At 30.0% G+C, this 24,875-nt stretch overlaps 1 protein-coding gene across 2 annotated transcripts; it reads left to right on the forward strand.

Moving 5' to 3' along the window:
* Positions 1-369: 369 nt before the first annotated feature.
* LOC124531354 (alpha-tocopherol transfer protein-like) lies at positions 370-23,596 on the forward strand. 2 transcript variants are annotated; one of them, XM_047105891.1, is made up of 6 exons: positions 370-547; positions 15,274-15,418; positions 20,242-20,336; positions 21,267-21,417; positions 21,977-22,170; positions 22,556-23,596. In XM_047105891.1, the coding sequence occupies exons 2-6, from the start codon at positions 15,280-15,282 to the stop codon at positions 22,901-22,903; spliced, it is 927 nt and encodes a 308-aa protein (XP_046961847.1). In that variant the 5' UTR covers positions 370-547; positions 15,274-15,279; the 3' UTR covers positions 22,904-23,596. The 2 variants fall into 2 exon arrangements, with proteins under 2 accessions (XP_046961847.1, XP_046961845.1); XM_047105889.1 differs by lacking the exon at positions 370-547 and adding an exon at positions 12,628-12,724.
* Positions 23,597-24,875: the final 1,279 nt, after the last annotated feature.

A 24,875-nucleotide genomic window follows, 5' to 3' on the forward strand; every position in this document is an offset into this window, starting at 1 on the left:
TTTGAGGTCGTATAGGACTTTAAAATATTTTTCTGATGATTCCTAAAAATAAAAAGCATAAAAAGAAGTTTCTACTTAGGATGCAAAATAACTTTTACTTACATTTCGAGTACTTAGTTCATGTTGCGTAGTGTTTTGTTCTGATGCTACTTAATTTGAGATTTTTGTTCTAGAAATACGTATCGGAACTATAATGAGGGTTTCTGTAGCACCAAATGCCGGAACCTGAGTTATAGTGATAGTGATATATATATGCATAAACATGATTGTTACAGTCATAACTAAAATAGATCCTGGAATTGAATACATATTTATCATATAAAACAATGCGTACTGATAGCAATATGTAAACGCATTGTCGATATACGTGTTTCATACGGGCGTACATACATAATTGTTGATGTAGGTTCTGCATTGTGAGCATTTTGTGTTTGTTGCGTGTGTCCGGTGGAAATAATATGGGAATGTAGGTACGTTTGCGACGCACTGCGCCGGAGTGCTTCGAAGAGTGAAGACGTGAAACGTGATCGACGCTTGTGTTAAATTCGTGAGTAGTTTTTTTTTTGTTAAACATTTTGCACTTTGCAATTTCATTCTGTGTTGCATTTATACAAATATATTGTGCGATTTTTTGGGTTACTTATTAAATAAAATAATTATTTAATTTAATGAGTCAAAGCTTTTGAACTTTGAGAATCAATAAAGTTTAACAATGAGGTAAATGATTTCCTGGAGCTTAATGTATTTTATATACGTATGTAAAACGTTTATTTCAAAGGATACTTTATTTTCATTGGCAATATTTTCAGTGGTATTTCATTGACAGTTAGAATACGTATAAAAGCTTCCTTTTCGTTATTCAAGAATCATTGACCCTTGTTAACGAGATATTTATTTTGTTATTTTTATAAAATATATTTGTAAATTAAATGCTTTTTTATTTATCTTTGCTGATGTTTTGTAACCGGCCAGCATTATCTAAGCATTGTTCATTTATTATATAGAATCGAGTTATTTATTATAAAATATTAGTCATATGAATATCATTAATGAAACCGTGTAATGTTCCATTTGAAATTGATTCATAAGGGCATAATATAGACAAATTTAAAGGATGTTTTCCATATTTCATTTAAAGCGAGCGTTCATTAAGTATAATAAATTATAAACTTTAAATCAGATCAAATAACTATAAAGTATTTTAAACGAATTTGATCGCTGTTTGTATCTTGTTAAACTGAAGTAAGAAGTAAATTCTTTTAGCGGCCATTAAAAACAAAAGAATGTTTTATGCAGAGTATTGAAGGTAGGCTCAGCTTCGTTTTATTTTCGCCGACGGCCCTAACGACTGTTTTAATAAGGGTTTCTATTTTCAAATGCTGCAAACCAGTACGAAGTGAATAAAAAGCAACTCATGTTTCTTTAAAAAAAAGTACAATGTAATATGTTGTAGTCATAGCGGATGCGGAATAGAGTACTGCGGTTTTGATGTAAAACAAAAAAATCTCCAACATTTTGATCATACGACGGGCCATATTCTGCCAATTGCCTTCAATTTTCAAATGATGTCCTATACAAACAGGACAATTGGTTATCCTAAGTATAAGTAAATCCGCGGGCAGCTTTTAATATCGTGTTTATTAGTCAACATACACAAACACACATTAGCACGTGCAAGTGTGTGCGTTCACCGGTCAACTGCGAGCGGCGTGTGACCTTGGCGCCGGTTATGCACGTGCGTTTACATTTATACCGCCTCGTGTAGGCGCAGACATTCGTCAAGACTCTCCAAGACTCGATGGGAAATATTATTAATATTATACTAATTTGGTTGTATAAATTTTGAAGTTCAATCGGCTTAAAGTTCTTCTTGACTTCATTATTATTTTATTTATTTATACACAGGAAAAATTAATATTAAAATTGAATCTATGGCATGCTAAGCGAGCGGTGAGTTGTTAGATTATACGTACGTTTTGAGATCATCGAATATTACATGCTTAGTAGTTAGTGTTTATAGGGATTAACGTCACGGCTTTAATCCACGAAAATATTACGAAAAATGCATTTAGTGTTTTTTTGAAAATACACATGACTTATCCCAGAAAACGTATAGATCATGTTTATTTGTCTTGGTGAAAAGAAACCTGGGCGAAATGGCGAGCGGAATGTTTATTGTCTTAGTTGAAGATGGTTGAAACGAAAATTTTGCAAGTGCTTTTCACGTCTCAAAACGGAAGTCTTATCCATATGTCAGGTATAATGTTTAAGTATCATTGATTTTTCTGTCCGATACAGATTTATGCGTACCTATATGATACATGTATTGGTACAATTATTTTTACAATTTATTGAATTTATTAGTTATTTTGGTTAGTTTTGTTATTTTGTACACATTTTCTCTTGTAGTACTGTAGTAAAGATGGTTTGGTAATTAATCCAAAATTTTTCATAAAGTCCACCTTTCTGATATAAGTTTGGTATTGTGCAATAATTAAATGATTACATAAATGTTTTCAGATATCAGTTGCATTTATTATAATTATGTCAGTATAATTATAAATATCTCAGTTAAATATTGTTTAATTAACCTAAGCTTTACTATCATTTTCCTATCTTGATTTAGTAGAATGTGTATCGCATTAATAAATATTTCAAAATCGTTGTAAATATTAAACAAAAAGAATTTAAAAAATTAAACAAGTCAGTAATATTGTTATGTTAACACTGTACATTTATTGGATTATATTTAAAATAATGGCCCAGTGGTTAGAACGCGTGCATCTTAACCGATGATTGCGGGTTCAAACCCAGGCAAGCACCACTATATATGTGCTTAATTGTGTTTGTAATTCATCTTGTGCTCGGCGGTGAAGGAAAACCTCGTGAGGCAATCTGCATGTGTCTAATTTAATCAAAATTCAGCCACATGTGCATTCCACTAACCCGCATTGGAAACCTGCATGTGTTTAATTTAATTGAAATTCTGCTACATGTGCATTCAACCAACCCGCATTGGAACTACGTGGTGGAATACGTTTCGAACCTTATCCTTAATGGAAGAGGAGGTCTTATCTTAGCAGTGGGAAATTTACAGGCTGTTACTTTACTTTACTATTTAAAATACATATCATTAAATACTATAAATCAAGGTACATTTAATATCGCAACAATCAAATCTAACCTTAAACATTTCTAGTGCTTATTAAACTGGCGAATTTGACTTTTGACTGCGCTCGTACCCGTTACTTATATCACGATGACAATTAGAGTTAGATTTATGTAACATCAATCATTTTGGGACACTTGAACAAAATGGTAATGATGTCAAAAAAATCTTTGTCGATTATAAATAGTTGTAGACTGTTCGGTCGTGACTTTTTTGTCTTCCCTTCTTTTGTGTGGGCGTTGTATTTGGTGACACAATGTCTTTCTATACCTTGGCAACTCTTTATTGTCACGAGAAGATAAGTACATGAGCTGTTACTGCGCCTAATTTAATTATAATCAAGCATGGCATCTTCTCATATATATATTTAGGAAACTATATTCTCCTTTCTAGTTATATCTAGAAGCGATCAATTATAATATATTTCTTATAATTTTTTGAAACCGATACACACTCCACACTTAATTATTTATACACGTACAGATTGCAGTACTGTTTCGTAATATATTGGATAATAAATTAAAATATAAATAAAAAATTAACTATTAAAATAACTATTTTGCTGTGACTGAAACAAATGCAACTTGATAGTGATTGAACTTTGCTTCTACCATTATTATTAGATAAATATACATATAAAATCATGTAACTAATATTAATATATCTTTCCACCGTTTAAATCATGTAAGTACAATTATTGTATAATAAATAATTTCGCTTCAGCTAACCTTCACGACACATGATGAAAAAAATATTTAAAAGCATAAAACGATTCCTGTTTTTGAATTTATTTATTTACCTTATAATAAACATGAAAGTGTTAATGTGTACGTTAAGGAAATGTTGATTCTCATATAGGAGTGCTGGCCTAATATTAAAACTAACCTTGTAAAATGATGACTCAAACAGTTGAATTTGAAGCATTTGTTTATTGTTGTTGTTTTGAGCCTACATGAATAAGGTATATTTTGAAATTTGTAGGTACCACTCACTCTTTCAATTTTTTCTCATTGTGTAGGTTAGTTTAAACAAACTTATGATTTATACAAAAATATATTAACACTATTTAAACGGTGCAATGAAATATTAATTTTAATTACATGATTTCACTTATTTTATATAATCATATACATATATCGTAATTGTATTGGTTTCGATGACAGCTAGATAATTGTTAAAACAATAAATTGAATATTATTGTTTTTTGTTAAAATTTCAATTGAAACAAAAACAGAAACAATTTTTGTTCCGGTTTGAAGGGTGAATAAGCCAGCGTAACTACATGCACAAACATCTCAGTTCCCAAGGTTACTGGTGCATTGGTTACCTAAAAATGTTTTAAATTTCATACGGTGCCAATCATGTGGTTAATTTGCCAGCCTATCTACATATAACATAAAGAAATTAGGCTTACTTCGTTGTACTGAAAGTATATAAAACGTCAATATACGTTTGATAATTCGTTTTTCGTTGGTTTTAATTATTTTACATTGAATGGATCCCGTTGTTGTTGTATGGGTTGTTATTTATAAGAGCGACCTTTGATTGTGTTAAACGAAGATCTATTATCGCTGTGCAAACATTGAGCAATAAAGATTTGTGTAAATGTTTATCATTCAGACCCTTTACACCCATCGCACAGTTTATTTTGATGCATTTTTTTATAATCATCATATTCTCGGTATTCAGTTTTTTTTTTCAATTTAATTGGCCAAGGTTCATTCAATTTTGTATACTTTTTAAAGATTTGTATTTATTTTGTTTTTTATCGCGTCAATAACACACGTCATTCAATATACAAGTGTCATGTTTTGAACAAAGCGAGGAAACGATAAATAAATGTTGTGTGTTCATTTACTGCTTACAAAGTATTACGAAGCAAAGAGTTTTCTTGTCAGGAATATTCTATGTTAATGTTAAAGTAAAATAAAATATTTTATTTTCAAGCTGGCAATAGGTACATTTTCTTTTTCACACACAAGCGTATGCAGGTAACATAGGTTTATAACAATTCCTGATTCAACAATCTATACTTCTATAATAATCTAATATTATAAATATGAAAATAACTCTGTCAGTCTGTCTGACGAATATGACGAAATTTGCTATAAAGCAACTTTGAAGGAAGAAGGAACTCCAGGGAAGGACATAAAAGTATAATCAATAATCAACCCATAAAAGGCGAGCGAAGCCGCGCGTGACAACTAGGCAAATATAAACCTTCATAAAATATTGCTTTTAAGACCTTAAATATCATTTAGTAGAGAAATTCTAATATATATAATATTTAAATTATAATTTTATGGTAAGTTTATACATTTAATTTCCCGAATTTCGTGAGACAAGAAGGGATTAGGTTTTCCTTGGAACTATGAAACCGGTTTAACATGTGCGCAGTAGTATCACAGTTTTTATCACAACAAGGACCTCTATTAATTACCTTTTAAAGTAATCATTTAACATCGCATATATTATGTTAATATTAATTTCAAAGTAATAAAAATAATTTAATTTTTTCTTGTATTTTTTGTAATGGAATTTATAATCATAAAATACAAATCCACAATTTTCAAAGGGTAGCATTTGCGGTCGTGTCTTTCAATATTAAGGTTAAAATAACCAGCACTAATTATTAATAATTAAGTAAATTGTTGTATTTTATTATTTATAATTAAAATATATGTTATACTTAGACGCTATACATATGATGATATATTTGCCTAGCATCCTAATGATTATGATCTTTCATTTTTTCAATCATTTAATGAAATTAAAAAAAAACATTTTTAGTCTTGAATTGTTTTTTTTTGCGGAAATAAAATGATCGTGCGAAATGACCGTTTCACTTTATACAATAGATTTTTTTTTATACACAATTTTATCGTGAGTAATGTAATCTTTAAAGTCTATTTAATTTTTAAAGCATAACTTAAATTTCGCGACCTCAAAAAAAAAAAAATGTACTGTCTTAATTTTTTGATATACAACGGATGAGATTTCTCAAGGCTTTTGTTTAATAAGAACAAGTTCCTTTGTGTCACCATTCCCACGATTTATTTGAAATACGTTTATGAGTTTCAGTTTACGCTACAAAAATATAACTTGGTGTTTAATGATGAGATAAAAGTAAAAGTATTGACTTAAGAAATAATTAATAAGAATTTATTAAGACACGCTTTGACGTAAAAGGTACTTGACCCTGGGCATTCACGTTAAATAGAAAAAGTAAATTAATATAATTCAGATGATTAAGATATTGTGGAAAATTACTCATACTGAACTTTTGTCTTCCGCCATTTCGTAATAAATATTTTAAGCTGGTTTCCCTTAATACCAGTATCAATAAGTAATTGTGAGGCATTTTATATTTCAATAGCTGTGCCCGCGGATTTGTCCCCAGTTTTTTCAGTTGTAACTGTTACTGAAATCAAAATAAAATGTTATCGGTGGATAATGGGTTCTATTACAATAGATGTTAGCTATTACAAACAAACACACCTTCATTCATAATATTATTTTATACGACTCGGGTCCATGCTCAAATACTCCCCTTATAATAGTAAGTAGCTGTTTTCAATAATTCTGATACTTAAATACACTTTTAAAGTACTTTTGCCATGTATAAAATATAGTCTGCAAAAACATAGGACTTTTATAGAAACTTCCTACCCCCGTTAACCCTCTAAAGGCTGGAGAGTATAAGGAATATACCTGCCAACTTTTCAGTTTGTACGTGTTATAGTTACTAAGATTTCGTGAATAATCAATGAATGGCATTTTGCTTCTGTTTATCTTTATAAAAGGAGTATAAACATTGTAGAAGCTTTTCTGAATACAAAATAAATTTCACATTGTAGCACATATAACTTCCAAGCTATATTATATTATATCCAAGCATTAGGTTGCAGAAGAAAAATTATTGTTTTCCTGGTAGGAATGTTGAAATTCTCGGCTTTTATCTACTATTATGATTATGCATGTATTATACATATAAAATTTTCAAGCACTAAGATCTCACTAAGACTTTTAAAAGATGAAAACTGCATTATAATCCGTTGCATAGTTTTAAAGCGAAGCGATTTTCTTTATTAAATAAACAGTTATCATAGCGGAAAAGATTTATTCTTTTAATTTTATAAAGTTCCATTTACTGAGAACAAACGTGTTTTATTTAATGCGAATTAAGTTAAACTTAAGACGATTCCTTGAATTTCAAAAATTTTAATTTTACATTTCATTAATAAAACAAGTGTTATTTTTTCGGCTTCCGTCAAAACAAATAGTTAAAAAGTTTAGTGATCTTATGTCATATAGCCTTGTCTTGAGCAAACAACTGTTTTTGTTATACGCCTCTTCCATATTTGTATAAAGAACGTGTTAGATGACAAGTGACAATAATATTACGATCAATAAAACCTTGATCGACTAATGTGATCGTTCTTGATAATTGTCTACAAAGTCCTATAATCGTACTACGAACCATGACTTATCGTATGTAGGCTATAGTATAATTAAACAAAAATGAAGGAGTTGACACGAACTATTAATAATAGAATCAATGCATTTTATCTTCTACAATATTATACTTAAATTTGTAATTGTAAAATTAATTTTTATATAGGTAGTTCCAAAAAGCTAAGACATCAAAAATTTAGATAAATTTTATTATAAACTACATTTTCCAATGAGCATTTAATTCAGTTAGTGACTATAAGAGAACGAACATTACTGAAATCTTATTATATATACATATTACTTAGATATATGTTAATTCTGGTGAAAACAGATTTGATGTCGAAAGAATTATTAAAATCTTGGGTCAGTAGTTTCAGATTTTATGGATGCAAACAGATATTTTTTTCTTTTTTGTAATATGCATTTGTATAGAAGTATGTTAGAATTATTAGTATTGTTTACTTAGTATGTATAAAGTATCAAATCGTTTTATATTAATGTCCCTTTAAACACATCTACAAATACGGAGGTTGCGTCATTTTGTTGATGTAGTACGACTAACCAACTTTGGTCATTCTCAAGGTGAAATCCAAACGAATACACATTGATAGAGTTCACGTTCGAACACTTATGATCGTGACTACTTTTACTGCTAGACGAGTTTATATTCATCCGAAGATACCTTCAACTAACATATTTGACTTTACTAGTCTGAGACCTTCTAGGCTTCTATGAATCACTCACTATTTAGAACTAAGTTTATATCAATTCAATCCGGATCTCAAAACATTCTAGATCAACTAAATAACTAACAGACTAATAATAATCAACGAAAACTTTTTTACTATGAAGTAAGTGAAAAATGACATTTGCACATATATATAAATTAATTAGGTAACAACAGGAAACATTTAAACAATATTTAATATAGTAATAAAATAATGGACTTATTTTTATTCCAAAGAAGGAACAAGGAAATAAATTTTCTTGTTCCTTCTTTTGAATTCCTTGAAAAATATTATAAATATAAAAACCAAAAATCAAATCACTCGTCATTTCGAACGGGCAAAAAATCCAGTACATTATGACGAAAATATAACAAACGATAAAATTTTAAATTTGAATTAAAAATATACACAAGCATTCTGCATTGGTCTTTTGTGAATGCATAATACAACAGAAAAAAATATAACACTTAATGATATTTTCAAATTTTTAAAACTAGAGTAATTTCGCACAGGCCCAACAGAAAGACATAATATAAAAGGGAGAACGTGTACGTTTGTGCTCCACTGGGACTAAATAAATAGAAGTGCGTATTTCTTTTAAAAATTTGTTGCGGTTGATCCTTTTGGCCTCGACAGCGACTTCAGGGAATGCTATTACTGCGACTTAAGAATCTCTGGGACTCAGGATACGCACGTTCTAATGGTTCATACTGAGAGGTTGCTTAGGACGTTATAGCCTTTATGGAGTCGCAACTGGAGTATATTTTTGTGATTCCGTTGGACTATGGTACAATAGGATTATGAAATCGGGGAAATTGAGGCTGCATTTATTTTTAGCCAAACACATAAAAATAATAAACATAACGTATACTCAAATCAAATTGAATTCGTTTAATGAACAGAGAAGCATAAACATTTCTTATTGATTGTTAAATTAAAAACATACACCTATAAAGCTGTAAACTACTATGAAATGCGCTGCATTATACTTTACCCAAAATAGGTAAGAGGGACATTATTATTATTAATAGCAATAATGCAATAAAACTTTAATCTTCTTTGAAATCAGTACATTGATTAAATCTATATCTTGTATAATATGTACGATACGCAATGTGGGAAATCGTTTGTGGCCCCATTTTCTGGTTTCGTTTGTTCCTTTATTACAGACGTTGAACAAAGGCTTCTTTTTCATCCCCGCACATTGTTCAAACGCGAAAAATGAACGCGCTCTATTCCCGGAACGTACTGTATACTATCTATATAATGTATGCCACTAGAATGTAGGAGGAACAAAATGGTGACACTATAAAGGATGTTAATAGAAAATAGATAATGGAACATGCCGTTCCATTTTACTATTAAATAATACTTTTAAAAGCTTTATAAAACGGAACTAGAATTTTCACAATATCGTGAATGGGGACGTAATTAATTTTTTATATATAAGTAGTAGGTATAGATTTTTCACTTTACTAAAATTATTACTTAATTTCCTTGATCTCATTTGTTAGAGTAATTTTAAATTGCCGTTTTATATTCAAACGTGTCCTTCAAGGCAGAATGTCTTAACGCCGAGCTTCGTTCGAACGCATTAAAAAAGTTGCACTCTTTTCTCTTATTTAATAATCGTGTTTAAAAACCGTGGAGTAGGTTGCATATATAATATTTTCGATAGTTCAATAACACGAGAATAATTACACTTAGTTGAAGGAAAGCATGTTGCTTGAAAAGAAAAATGAAAAGATTACAATATTTTAAAATCGGTCAGAGTTCAACTCGTAATAAAAGCTACCAGGTCATCACAAATGTCAATGAGAAAAAAAAGGTTAATTTTAATTGTAACGAAGCATATTTAACACGTTTAACACACTAAAATCATTCTCATTCATTTCTTTGTGGTAATTTTTTAAATAAACTCAGTGTCGTATTAACGAGGTCAGAAGGTTCAAGGTGGAAGAGTCCGTTTTGTATCGAGTACACTGGGAAACACTGGTCCTGAACGAATTATAGAGGTTAAAATACATACATGTCGAAACTAATTAAAAGTTTTGATTATTAATTTCTAATTATTTTAAGTGTTTCAATATATTAATTGAAGTAAAACATATTATTAACTTATATTATCTCTACCTAAGTGTGCGTTAAATCACTGAAATTCTTAATTCAGTCTATCGGATTGGAAATGACTTTATTTTTTATTTTTTTATACAATTAAGGGACTTTTATGTATATTAAATATGTCAGTCCAATTGTTTTCCTACAATTTAACTTATGATATAAAATGTAGTTACAATTTATTTATATAAATTAAATGAGTACTCTAAATTAAGCGATGAATAATTATGATGATATAATCTTAATGATTATTATAGTTTTTATATTTTTCCGTTTCTGTCTTCTTTGAGATCTTTCCAGAATGAATATAAGGTTTAATAAGAAAGCCGGGGTCGTCTAATACACAACGTGACTGGTCCACGCTATCGGCTTGTTGCTACAAACCGGTGGTGACTGCTGTATTAGCTCTTAGCACTTTCTCTGTAGTCTATAACCTACCGCATCCGCCCTATCGATTAATTGCATTAATTATACCTTCCAAACAAGACTTTGTAGTATGAAGCAAAACATACACGAGTGTGTGTATCCAGTTGTTATACAGAATCATAGTTTATATATATTGCTTTACATATATAAAAATACAACACATAAAAATAGCTATTAGACAGAACTTGACCTCGTGGAATAGTGGCAAAATCCATCATTTCCTCGTTGAATCGCAATTCTAATCCTCTGGGCGAAAATGAACTCCTGTCACCACAGGAGGCAATATGAAGTATCGTTCTATAAATAGTACACTAATACTCAAACGCCGAAGTGTTTTAGCTTTGAACGAAAATATATTTTATATATAATATACATGAGTTTTTAAATTACGCCTAATAAATATTTTAAAATATTCGTATTCTTTTACAAAATTTTAAACTGAACAATTTAGTCATTACATTAATTTTTAATTTAAATTTATTAATTTTAAAATGTATTGTTATTTTAATCACTATCATTTTAATAAGATAAGGTAAAACTACTTTTAATATTAAAATTGATTACACAGTTTTTTATGAGGTTAATAAAGTTAATGAGAATCAAGCAAATAATTCTCGCGGTGATGTATATTTTTATTTGAGTACATTATAATTTGTAATATTTGTCAAATTTAAAGTTTAACTGTACGAAGCCGAGACGCGAAAACCATGTGATATATAAGAATTTTCCAGCGCGATAAACATCAAATAAGACGCGGTAAATCAACTGTTGGTTTCTAAACTCACTGTTAAAATAATTCAGGCTTATCTTAAATGGCTTGAACATACAGTTATTAGGTAATAGGAAGTTACTATGTATTATACAAGTATTGTGCTTCTTCATTTACATTACACTTTTGTTCCGTCGTTTCCGCTTCAGGTTTTAGTCAACAGTAATGGAAATTGGTAAACAAATTATGCAAGAATATTGACTTTGTAGAAACAATATTTTTAGTACCTAGTACCTAAAATACATGTTAGTAAATAAAAATTTATATTGTTACATATAAGTGCCATATAATCCTCGCCACGGTCACGACTGCGGAAGCGACGTAAAGGGTACCGCTGGTGTTTTAGTGGATATTCCGGTTTACTAGGACGCAATAGGCGTCTTGGCCCCCATATAACCCTATTGAGTAATATATAGCCCCACGTCATAAGGGTGAAAAGCGTAAGATGTCTTGGCAGCGAGAAAAAAACGCGCTATACCATCTCATGTATATGATGTCTTTTGATCCGCTGTCCGCGACATATATATATTTTTAAGGTTTAAATTGTTTCATAATAAATTTACATAGTGGTTCGATGACTACTTACATTTAAATGACTCGTATTTAATTAGCATCTCGTCACTACTTTGCGTGGGTACAATCGATTTGATCATTCAAGGCGTTTCGTACTATTGAACTATAGCCCTCAGCGAATTCACATAAATATATCTGTTTTAAAAAAAAATATTATCAATATATTATGCGTACAACGCATGCGTTCGTATTTATATTAATTAAATACTTTCCTTCTATATTTATAGTTGACCAAAAAAGTCTATATCTATGATTTTAAATTTAAATTTTAATACAATTCGAATATGATAACGGCTTCAAAAAAAAACGATATATTATGATATGTAATCATATAACAAAGTATAATAACTTATCAAGGTTTCGATAATTATTAAAACGATAAAACAATTGCTCTTGCTTAGTGTAAATTAGACACGCATAATAACCTAGATCTGGAGTATAATTAGTATTAATATGGAAAATATCGTAACGGCAGAAAATGAAGAGGTACGTAAACATATAGTTTGTAGGTTAATTTTGGATCGATTATTCAGAAAGACAGCAGTTTTCAGTTATGGAAAACTTCTGAATAATTACTAACGAGGTACGTTACAGACCAGTTCTTAGCACAGTGACATTGAAATAATCACGTTAAAATTTTACGTTTGGTTCAGTTTTTATTTTATTGTTTGAATTAAAATTGATTTGACCTCTCGTAACCTTTAACATGAACCTGAGTTAACGATCCATAATGTTAGTTAACCTTGTGGGTTGCAACAACAATATAACCTTATAGTTTAATACAGATAATGTGGAAATTATTATACGTGGTTATAAAATTTTTATTACTGAATATAGTTACATTATTTGGTTCATTTAAAAATCCGTGGTATTTTTTGTTGACAAATATTCTGTTCAATAAAATTTTAACAAAAAGAAAAACCGACTTCAAACAAAACACTATTTTAAAACAAATGAATATGCACGAAAAAGTAAGAAAAATAATTGCGTATTCAACATATTTTTTAGAGTCTTCCTAAGTTAAATGAAATGAAAAATATTAGACTACTTAAAAGTCGATTAACGATTATATCATGTAGTTATAGTTATTGGTATATTTGGAGCCGGTGTCAGCCACGGTGCCCTTGCCCCAACAATCAAAAGAAAGAAGCGATACGAGCCCCTTGATTGATCCAGTATATTATTGTGTAAAAGGTAATTTGTAAAAAACATATTTGTTAAAGTATTCTCGTATTGTTTTTTGATAGATATACTGTAGGGTTTTATTGGCTGACACCGACTCCAAATATAACAATAATTATAACTACATGATATAATCGTTAATCGACTTTTAAGTAGTCTAATATTTTTCATTTCATTTAACTTAGGAAAACTCTAAAAAATATGTTGAATACGCAATTAATTTTCTTACTTTTTCGTGCATATTCATTTGTTTTAAAATAGTGTTTTGTTTGAAGTCGGTTTTTCTTTTTGTTAAAATTTTATTTATTTTTTGATTTTAAGTAAAGCTGATGTTGACTAACTAATTTTTTTTAATATGGATAGATTAAGCGTTCCGTTTATATGAGTCAGAAACTACTTCGAGGACAATTTTTAAAGGAAACTTGCGAATAAAGCAAAAATAGACTTTCGAAAATGCGGATTTAATACGTCACGCGGCGTAAGCTACAAGGATCCCTCGAAAGAGCTGTAATCGAACTCAGCAAAAAAACTTTGAAAAAGACCAACTATATTTCGTACTTCATATGACATCACATCACATACACAAAATTTGATTAAAGATAGTAAGAAATTCTGCCCCATATCGCACCCTAACTGCGAGCCGTATAGGAGTTCCATCACTACATAGTATAAAACAAAGTCGCTTTCTCTGTCCCTATATCTTTAAATCTACGCAACGGATTTTGATGCGGTTTTTTTTAAAAGATAGTGTGATTCAAGGGGAAGGTTTGTGTATATAATACATGAACAATATAGTAAAGAAACACTGATAATTTTAGAAGTTTGCGATGTGATGTCGTATATAAACAAATTCTGTAGTATATTTAGTATCAGTATTGCACCCGTGCGAAGCCGGGGTGGGTAGCTAGTTGATTATAATATTCGACTATGATAATAACATAAACATAACCACATTACGGAAGGTGACTCAAATATCCAAATAACCTATAAATAAAAGATTCGACCGAGTATCGCTAACGTGCTCCTCAGAATTGTTCCGTTCCCTTCCGTTCCGTTACTTTGTCATGGATCCTGTGTTCAGAACCTTACCAAACTTTCACCAAATTACCCTTGAAGTATATATTTTATAATAAAAAAAGAATTATCAAAATTTGTTAACGTGATTTTCAGTTATTCACCTATTTGTCGCGCATATACGTAATGCAAATTTAAGACTTATGTCGTTTTCACATGGATACCATCATCGGAAAAAAAAAATAAAAAAATGGGACCCCACGGGAAGCACTACCTTTCAAACAAAAAAAAAAATTATCAAAATCGGTCCACCCAGTGAAAAGTTATGAGGTAACAAACATAAAAAAAAAAAATAAAAAAAAAAAATACAGACGAATTGATAACCTCCTCCTTTTGGAAGTCGGTTGAAAATATACATTTATACAATTTTTTTATTTAATTTTATTTTTATAATCTGTTCAACGAAAAGCTTGGAATTAATACCCGTTGACTTCCAGGCAGGATACATTACATACATATATAATTGTATTTAACTAATATGATTGTATTTTTTAAATGTTGAAAAAGAGCAACTTCTGAGTCTTGTCGGTTCTTCTCGGTAGAATCTACTTTCCGAACCGGTCGTAGCTTTACTTAATTATTAAATGACGATTCAAAAGTGCTTATAAAAGCCCACTTGAATAAAGTTTATTTTGATTGATTGATTGATTGAACTACAATAATAGAACTATTTTTTATCGTCGCTATCAATTTATGTACGAACATTAAAGGTTGAAGGAAAAAGGCACTATATATCAATTTAATAAAAACACTCATAAATAAAGCATTTTATTTTCCAGAACACAATGCCAACTCCGGACTACAATGTGGATTTGGACCTCGGGGAGCCCCCACCGGAGTTGCAGGAGTACGCTCGCCTGCAGTGTGGCGAAGACCCTAACACGCGGCTTCAAAACATTTACGAGCTCAGAGAAATGATATACGGTTAGTATTATATAAGTTTGCAAGTTTAATGTTTTTAAAACTCAATTTAATTTAGTAGCGGACCATATTGTGACTTTTGTCTCTCATAAAATATTAGTTTGGGATTATAATTCATTTTTGATTTCACTAAAGAAAGCTGACTAACCTTTTTGTGTTATTGTACAAATATGTTTCTCATACTCACAATATATTAATAATATCTGATTATTAAAAATAACGTATTTGCATTTTACTTTTTAAACATCAATGTTTTCGACTCCCAAAGTCAATAAATCCTTCCTGGAGTGAAGTATTCGTTTCAATAACAAAATAGCGCAGATATATTTTTGACGTACAATTTGACGTAATCAAATCACATAAGTGTTCAATGAAATCATTTAAAAACAAATATTTAAGATTTAAACAAACAACATACTTGAATTCTTTTCTGTAATAATATTAAGGAAATATAAATACATATATTTGCCATAGGCAATTATTTAACGTTCGAGTCTTCAAGTTAACATATTAATGGGATGCGAAAAACTATATTCATCATCTTCTAAATATTCACATATAAATTTACAATGTGGCACAATAGTACTAAGTAGTAATACTGTTCACATTAAACTAAATAATATATAAAGGTAAAGCGTTCCATTTATTCTAGCAAAATCTTATAATAATGAATAATCTTGATATTTGTGTATGTTTGGAGACGGTTCCGTTCTGTATTTCGAGTTCGGTTATGTATTTTTAGTCAATTGTTGATAAAATCTGTCATGTGTCATCCACTAACTTATTAAAGCGTGATAAGGTCCAGTTTGTGTCCCAAAAAATAGGATAGGAGCCTTAAAATCTAGAAGTGGGATATTTACATTATTTTTATTTTTGTATAATGTTAATGTTGTCTTAAATTTTCGCGATTATTACTCATTGAAATAAAACTATTTATAACGAATTTAAATCGCGTATATTGATTGTTATTGTCATCCCGACGTTTCGAGCACTTTACAGCGTTCGTGGTCACGGGTCTTCACGTTTATAGTTTTATTTCAATTTGTATAATGTTTTCCAAAAGGACCTCGTCGAACAAAGGTTAACTATGATATGTTATATTGGTAGGACCAGTTTAATTACATACTTAAAAATCTAATAAAAAAACTTGATTAGGAATTTGTAATAAGTGATTTCTATAGTAAGTGAATATGTTTAACTCCTACAGTCCGATACGTCACAAAGGTTTTTTTTTTGTTTCGTAACAAAAGAAGACTTATAGAAGTTAATTTAAAGTTAAGTAAGCTTTAAAAATGACACCATTACAGCGTCGTAGGAAACCTCAATTGCTACAATCAAATTAAAAGTTCTATGGTTTCGCTCTAAATCTAGATATTTTAATGCAAATTAATATGTAAATTATACATCAAAATACCAAGAACAATATTATCTTGCCATTATAAATGATTATAGTTTGTTATTACTAGTCAATGACTATTTATTATCACGGCAAAATGTCATGAAAACATAAAATATAATAGCATCGGAGCTGTCTGTACATAAAAGTATCATTTAGATAATTCATTGGAGGTACAAAAACAATGTAAGTCGTATTAAAAATACAGAAGTTCGTATTTTTATAAGAATTATAATATAGGATTCTTCTAGAGAATAAAAGTGTCGCGTCCAGTTTATACGTAAACCTACGTTGATATTAATACATGTAATATATCAAAGTCAACATTTTTTAAGGATACTTGACCAATAAAATAACATTGCTATGACGCAAACATGTGGTTGGTTTTTTCAATGCCACAACAATGTTTGAAACAGCATTAAAGTTTAAAAACCACCTATAAAATATGAAAATAAAAACTGATTACAATTTAGTGTTCGGTGCAATGACCATCCAACACCTAACTCGGCAATTCGTCCAGACGCGGTACGAGTTAATAATCAGTCACGACTTGAGAAAGATTACAAACAATCAAACGTAATGAACAAATCCTTTCATTAACATGAATTTATCACTTTAAATAATTAGACCGTGTAACTTAATAACACATGTATAAGCATTTATTTTTAGACTCAGTTTCGTCATTAAAATCATTAAAATAGTCAAACTTCACTATCACTCTTATATTAGTAACTATTTTCCTCAAGATATTATTCCTCGAAAAAAATCAAATATGCTAAGAATTTCGAGGTTTAATAGCAGACTTTGAAGAGTTTGCTATTTTATCTCAAAACTCGATCTACGGTACCGAAATATTATTTGGGAGAGTTAGATATTTTTTCCATATTGACTTGTAGCTGGCTAACCACTGTGTATTGTATATACCTATATTGATATGTATTTGTTTTTACATTACTAAAGTAAATAAAATAATAAGTAAGCCTGTAAATTTTCAACTACTGGGCCTCCTCTTCCATTAAGTAGAGGGTTTGGAACATATTCCACTACGTTATGTGGCAGAATTTCGAAGAAATTAGACACATGCAGGTGTTCCTTCACTGCCGAGCACGAGATGAATTATAAACGCAAAGTTTTTTACAGTTAATTTATATGATTTATTATCGTTTATAAGACACTAATAACTTGTGAAGGTTTTTTATCACGTCAATACTAAATAAATTTTCTTTTAATATTCAATAAATATATATTAGACTTTGATTATCGCATAATATAGAGTAATCTATTTGTTATTCTATGTTATAAATATCAATTTTATTGTCAGATAATTATATTTTTATAAGTTTTAATAAAGATTCAGAATCGAATGTGAACCGAATATACTGAAAATTTTTGTTTATTAAATATAACTCAGTGGAATATATTAACGTTATATTTCACATGCATACATAAAGATACATTTACGATAACGATAAAGCAATTTTTATTTAGTTGGAAACATTATAATGGCCCATTGTGAGTGAGGTGCTTTATTAGGCAACTCAAAGACGATAGGTACATAGAGTTCATTTTAATAGAAAATATTTGATCATCATAGAAACGTATTTCTTATCTTCGCACGAGGTATTGTTTTGTTTTTGATATGTATCGCATAATTGTTTCACAATATTTTATCAAAGATGATAAAATTGTTTGAAAAGGGAATTAGGTTATGTGATTTTAATATGGAATGGTTTATAGATATGGTATATATCCATAAATTCGTTCATGGCCATCTAGAATCGAATGCTGTGTACCGGTCACACGAATAAGGCTAAGTTTTATACTCGCGTTATTCGAAACATTCGGAATGCATTAGAAATGCAAATTGCAAACGACTTAGCAGAGGATGTATTGACGCCATCCAATCGCCATCACCAATTGTCTCTGTATCCGTGTCAAGGGAAACAATTCGGCTATATCAAGGTGTAACAAAACAATGGTGAGGGTATTGTTGTGAGTAATAATTAGTAGGTATATTGATTACAGTACTGCAAGGTACAAAAGTTCAAAACCACAACGCTACGTCAAAATAAGCTTATCTCTTAATCTTTTAATGATGTATTATGCAGGAATCTCCTGATTTAATAACAATTGACATTAGAATATGTTAAACGAGTTATCATATTAATTTAATATCAAAGTCAAAAACCTTTATTCAAAATGTAAGTGTTTACACTTTCTTATTGATTGCCGAAAATCTACCAGCGGTTCGGAATATAATACCTCAGATCTGAGAAGAACCGGCGAAAGAAACTCAGTGGGATCTATTTTTTTTATAATGTCCATTTACAATAATAAACATATTTTGATATTTGAAACAGCCTGTGCAAATTACGTATGTGCCGATTTTGACATTTTCGATTTTATCACACCAAATTGTAATCGTAGAAATTTTACATACAATTGACGTTGCTTCATTGTGGACAGTCAATCCAAACCGGGTTTGAAGCGAACGCGTCCTAATTCCAATTTGGCGTAAATTGTGCAAGTGATCATTTACTCTGTTTAAGAAATAAGACCATCACAATAATACAATGGTGATGGTACTTTAAGATGTATTAAAATGTTTTATGTCGCGTTAAAAACAAACTAAAACAAAATTCTATGAAAGCACTCTTTTTATATCGTTAATTATAATATAAAATAATATAGCTACTACGAATGCATCTCCACAGGAAATATTATAGTCCTCAAGCTCTTATGAAAAGATAAAGTCATTTTAATATTAATATACTTTTCTGTGAGCCTTTTATGTGACGGATTTCTTCCTGTTATTTGTTTAAAAACGGATATTGTCTTCTACTTGAATATTATGCTTACAAAATAAATGTCATCGTGTATTTTAATCTTTTAAAGCAAGGAATATATTAAAACCATTGTTTCTTTAAAAATACTTAAAGATATTAAAACAATTTAATTTAATTCATATTCCTCGGTGATCTATAATCTCTTGTAGTCCTGTCTAATGATTGATGTAAACATACATTTTCATTTTGTTGTAAAAATGTTATATTTTTTTGTTAAGAACTGTACATTATACACGTACATATATTGCTTTTTTCAATGAACATTTTTATTTTTATTTTATTACGTACAATTTAATTTAACACGGTATTTATAAAACTGCGAATAATAATACCAGCTAAAATATATTATATGCAGGTCTGTTATTAAAATGCATGGTATTTGTTCATTATCTCAGCTCTGTTATAAGCATTTGTACATTTAAATAAAACTATTTATAACGGATGAATCGCGTATATTAATTATTTTTAAACATCCCGACGTTTCGAGCACTTTGCAGTGTTCGTGGTCACGGGCAGACCACGTTTATTTAAATGTGTAATCATCGCGAAAATTTAAGACAACATTAGCATTTGTACAATTTCAGAGCGAGGCGAATGCAATCCGCACCGTATGGACGACGAATTCTTGTTAAGATTTCTACGAGCCCGCAACTTCATCCCACAAAGAGCGCATCGACTGGTAAGCTATATTTAAAGCAATAAAAATTGACATATACCACAAAAAGACATTTTAGATTGATATATATATTCTTGTAAACAATATTTTGGTTAATAAGCAGCCTTGAGAGAATACAGTTTGTGATGAAAGGATGTTTGGATGAAGGATTAAACGCAGAAAAAACCGCAAACATTCACTTATATCTTAAACTTTATAAAGTAATTATTTATATGTAAACCATTTTTACATCCGTGATTTTGCTCGTTGTTTTTTCTCTCCATTACTTACCAATTTAAAAATTACATTACATTACCTTGAGATTAAAACGTAAACTTAATAAAATACTTAACAAAACTTAAAAAAATAAATAAGTGTGAATGTAATTCAAAACAACTAAGATAAAACCGAAGTAAGTCGAAGATCGGGGCAGTATGTTATTTTTTCCATGGTTACTCACTTATTTACAGTTTAAAACTTATAATTACATTTAATTAGTCATATGCATGGCAGAATGTCATTCCACTCGCGTTACCATTATGTTTTTAATGAATATTTATTGATGGAGATCTATTTTCAATTAAGAAGTGTTTATTAATACGATGAGATCACATTTGAAGATAACAACATATTTATAAAACATAGAGGTTATTATTGAAAAATTAAATTGTATTATACCCAACTTATTACTCACTTGTATTAAAAGGTATTTCTATAAGAATAAAATTAAGAATATTTATTTATTTTAAATAGCGCATTACAAAAGATCTACAACAAACGGACTATTTTTATTGTTACAGCAAAAATCACTCTGCATCGGCAACTGTTAGCTATTATTTTCACATAAATAATTCAAGGAATAAAACTAAAACAAAATTATTCATGATCGAAAAAGTCCCATAAATTGCATCATTTAGAATTTTAATTACTAAATAATTTTCTTTTATATTTCAGATGGTGAATTATTACCAGTTCAAAGAGGACAACCCGGAGTTATTTGAAAATGTTTACCCCTTAGATCTTAGAAGGATAGGAGATGCAAATGTCATAGCCGTGCCTCCCTACCGTGATCAAACTGGACGAAGACTACTTCTCTATAGAATTGGTAATTACAACTATAATGTACAATAACCGGGAAACACCAGCTATGTCTGCTGCATAAGAAAACAAAACCATTTTTTATTGGTATTTAGCTCAAATGATAAATTGTCAACATGACTGTAAGGGGTCACCATCGGTCAAAAATATATAAGGTATTTGGTCCGCCGTCAATGGTGCAACACAATAGCATTAATGCTGACGGTCGTATTGTTTGTAATTGGACTGTCACGCTTGCTCATGGCTGACTCGTATTTAAATGGTCACGCATTGTTTTCATACCCTAAACATTTTATAAAAAAATATATATCGCAATATATTTTTTTATAAAATGTTTACTTCCTGTGTTTTTATTAGAACGGTATTAAATGACTGATGTTATGTTAAAATGTATTCTCTGACAAAATATTGTGTATACAATTCTGTATAATTCTCACAATTATTAATGTATCACAATATTATAATTATGTATTTGTAAGCCCCTGGATTCAATAAGTACAACGTACAATGAAACTGAAAACAATATAATCGCGTTTGTTTGTCAAAAGTTTATTTTTCTTCTTAAGGTTGTTGGGATCCAAAAACGGTTGCAGTTGAAGATATTTTTAAAGCCACAATATTTGCTCTTGAACTTGGAATGCTAGAGCAACGCACTCAGATACTAGGAGGGGTGGCGTTGTTCGACTTGGAGGATTTGAGCACACAACACGCCTGGCAAATCACTCCCGCTGTAGCGAGCAAAATCGTCAAACTTCTAGTGGTATGTTATATATATATATATATTTTTATACATTCTAAATAAGAGCAAAACATGATAAATGCTAAAGTGGTTTTTAATTTGCTTGCAAGTAACGCAGGTTTCATATACAAATCACATGGAATATAACAGAATTTCTAATATTAAAATTGTTTGCGTGGGCGCTAGACATGTACATATGGATATGGTCAACGTACGCAAATTCGTTCGTCTTACAATTCGAGGACGTCAGCCTTTCCTTTGTAGCGGAGATTTTTCTACAATACAATAAAGCGCAAAGGCCTCACCTTAAACAATTATGATTAGGGCTTCGTCCTTTGTTTCCCCGTACATTATTTTTTACATTTCTAAGTCTTCGACAAAATTAATATTTGATTTTATTTTTCAGTCAAGCTTTCCTGCAACGACTCACGCCATACATGTTATCAACCACTCGTGGATATTCGACACGATGTACAATATATTCAAGCCGCTGTTAACATCCGAGATGCGTTCCAGGATCTATTTCCACGGCTATGACGTCACTTCTCTCCATAAACATATTCTTCCTGATTACTTGCCAGAAAGATACGGAGGCGTCTGGCCCGATTATCCGTACACGATTTGGCTTGAATCGTTGAAGAAAAATTATGAAGTCGCTAAAGAAGTTATAGCATGTGGATATAAGTTTCGGGAGGAAGAAATTTGTCCCGAAGTAGTAAGACGGCTCAAACAGGAAGGCATAAAGTTATCTTAAATGTGGGACAAAGAACATGACTGCCATCGTATTACGCAGCTTCGCTTCAGTGTAAAAAGTTTTAAATAAAATTATTTTCATGCTAAGTCTGAATTAGGCGACCTGTTTTGGCTTTGTTACTTAAATAAGAATTATATTATTAATTAAGAATGGTATTATTACTTTAACGTTTACTCTTTAAAATATTGTTTTTATTTTTATTTTATTTTTAGGGACTTTTTTTATATTCATTCTATTGATATTAACGAAGATGTCAATTTCAAAAGTCAATCAAAAAACAATTTTTAACTTTGTATGACTTCACCAAACATTATTCGTATTCGATTTATCGAATTTGTAAAATAAGAAACAAATTAAAGTGTAGTCCATAGATAATATAAATTAATGTTCATACTGTATGTTTTATAAGATTATAATATTGTAAGATTCGTCAAAAACCTGTGATAAATTATATGCATCGATGGGAACAGCTTGCATTTTAAGTTAGCAAGTAAATGAAAAACAAAAATAATGTTTATCCGTATCATTCACTGTCCTTTATTTCGATTACAAACTAAGCTTTTCCTTGTGTATGCAGTCATTTGTTTATAATTTAGAATAATTTGTAAGCAATAGATAAAAACTAAGAGATAAGATTAAACTGAAAACGCATTATTATTGTAACAATTTGATAATTAAAAAATAATTATTCAATTTTTGCTCTATTTATTTATTTCACCTTCGGTATAAATAAATTAAAAAACAAATTATTGGCCGAAAATAAGAAATAAGATGTACGATGGACATTTTAAGTTATCACGAAATCCTTTTTAACTGTGATAAAACAAATCTAATATTACGTATAAAGTTTAAGTTTCAGTTAAGCGGGTACACAGTAGTATGTCAGTCCTCATTTACATAGATGCCAGTAGTAATGTGTTGTGCGTTTTCAGGCAGAAGTCAACATAGACTATAAAAACGTAGCACATTTTATGTTGCGTCATAATCGATGAAGCTCAACTAAACACCAAATCAATTATTAATCATAATTTGCCTTTTATTTCCCATAAGTCGTAGTACATAAGCTGGAAGTAAAGGTTAAAATGAAGCGATTTAAAGCTCTATTGATAAATTTTATTGATAAATTCCTTTACAAGAAAGGAATTAAGTTTTATTGAGGAGGTATAATATTTATAATGTATATGAGTCTATTCTAATATAAATATTTTACGAGTAGTAAAATAATCCGATTGCAGACTAGAAAGCTAATTGATTTTTAGAAATACAACGAAGCTAATATATTTCAATATACAAATACAAACTAAAACAATGTTTATACACGTACAGGAGGTATAATGCTATTATAACAAAAGTAGGTCCTCGGGAAAACAACTTGTCCGCTGCAGCTCGGCCTGGAATGTGTGAGTAATCGAGAAACCATACATATTTGCACACACATTTGCGAAAATAATTTATAAGAAATAGGTTCTATATACGTTAAATGAAAGCATATTACTATGAGTGAAATTTAATATATTGGTAAAAACTTCACATTGGTTCAATGTAATTTAAAGGACTTCTTAAAAAATGCGTTTTAAGAAATAAATAAATAAAAACCCTTATAGATGTGCTTGATCTTTAAGGGTATCGAATCTTTACACTGATTATATGATTTTTCTAGGTTATTATTAAAAACAATCAAATCACCAAATACATATGTATTTATATACATGTTGCAATAAACCATAAAAACCTACTCAGACTATCATTATCTATCAACCCGTTTTGTACTTTGACGGAAGTTTTGTGGGCTCTTTTTACGCGCAATCTCTTTATACTCGCCGGGAACGTTCTCCGTTATATCCTTCAGGTGCGATGTGTATGCCTTGTGAAACCGTTCGCAACGGGGAAACTTATAAGTGGATCTAGTTTTAAACATTTCTAAGTCATCTGTGCTATTTTCAGTAATCTCGCTACATCTTCTAGGCCTCCG

This window comes from Vanessa cardui, chromosome 7 (assembly GCF_905220365.1).
Source record: "Vanessa cardui chromosome 7, ilVanCard2.1, whole genome shotgun sequence".
Lineage (NCBI taxonomy): Eukaryota > Metazoa > Arthropoda > Insecta > Lepidoptera > Nymphalidae > Vanessa > Vanessa cardui.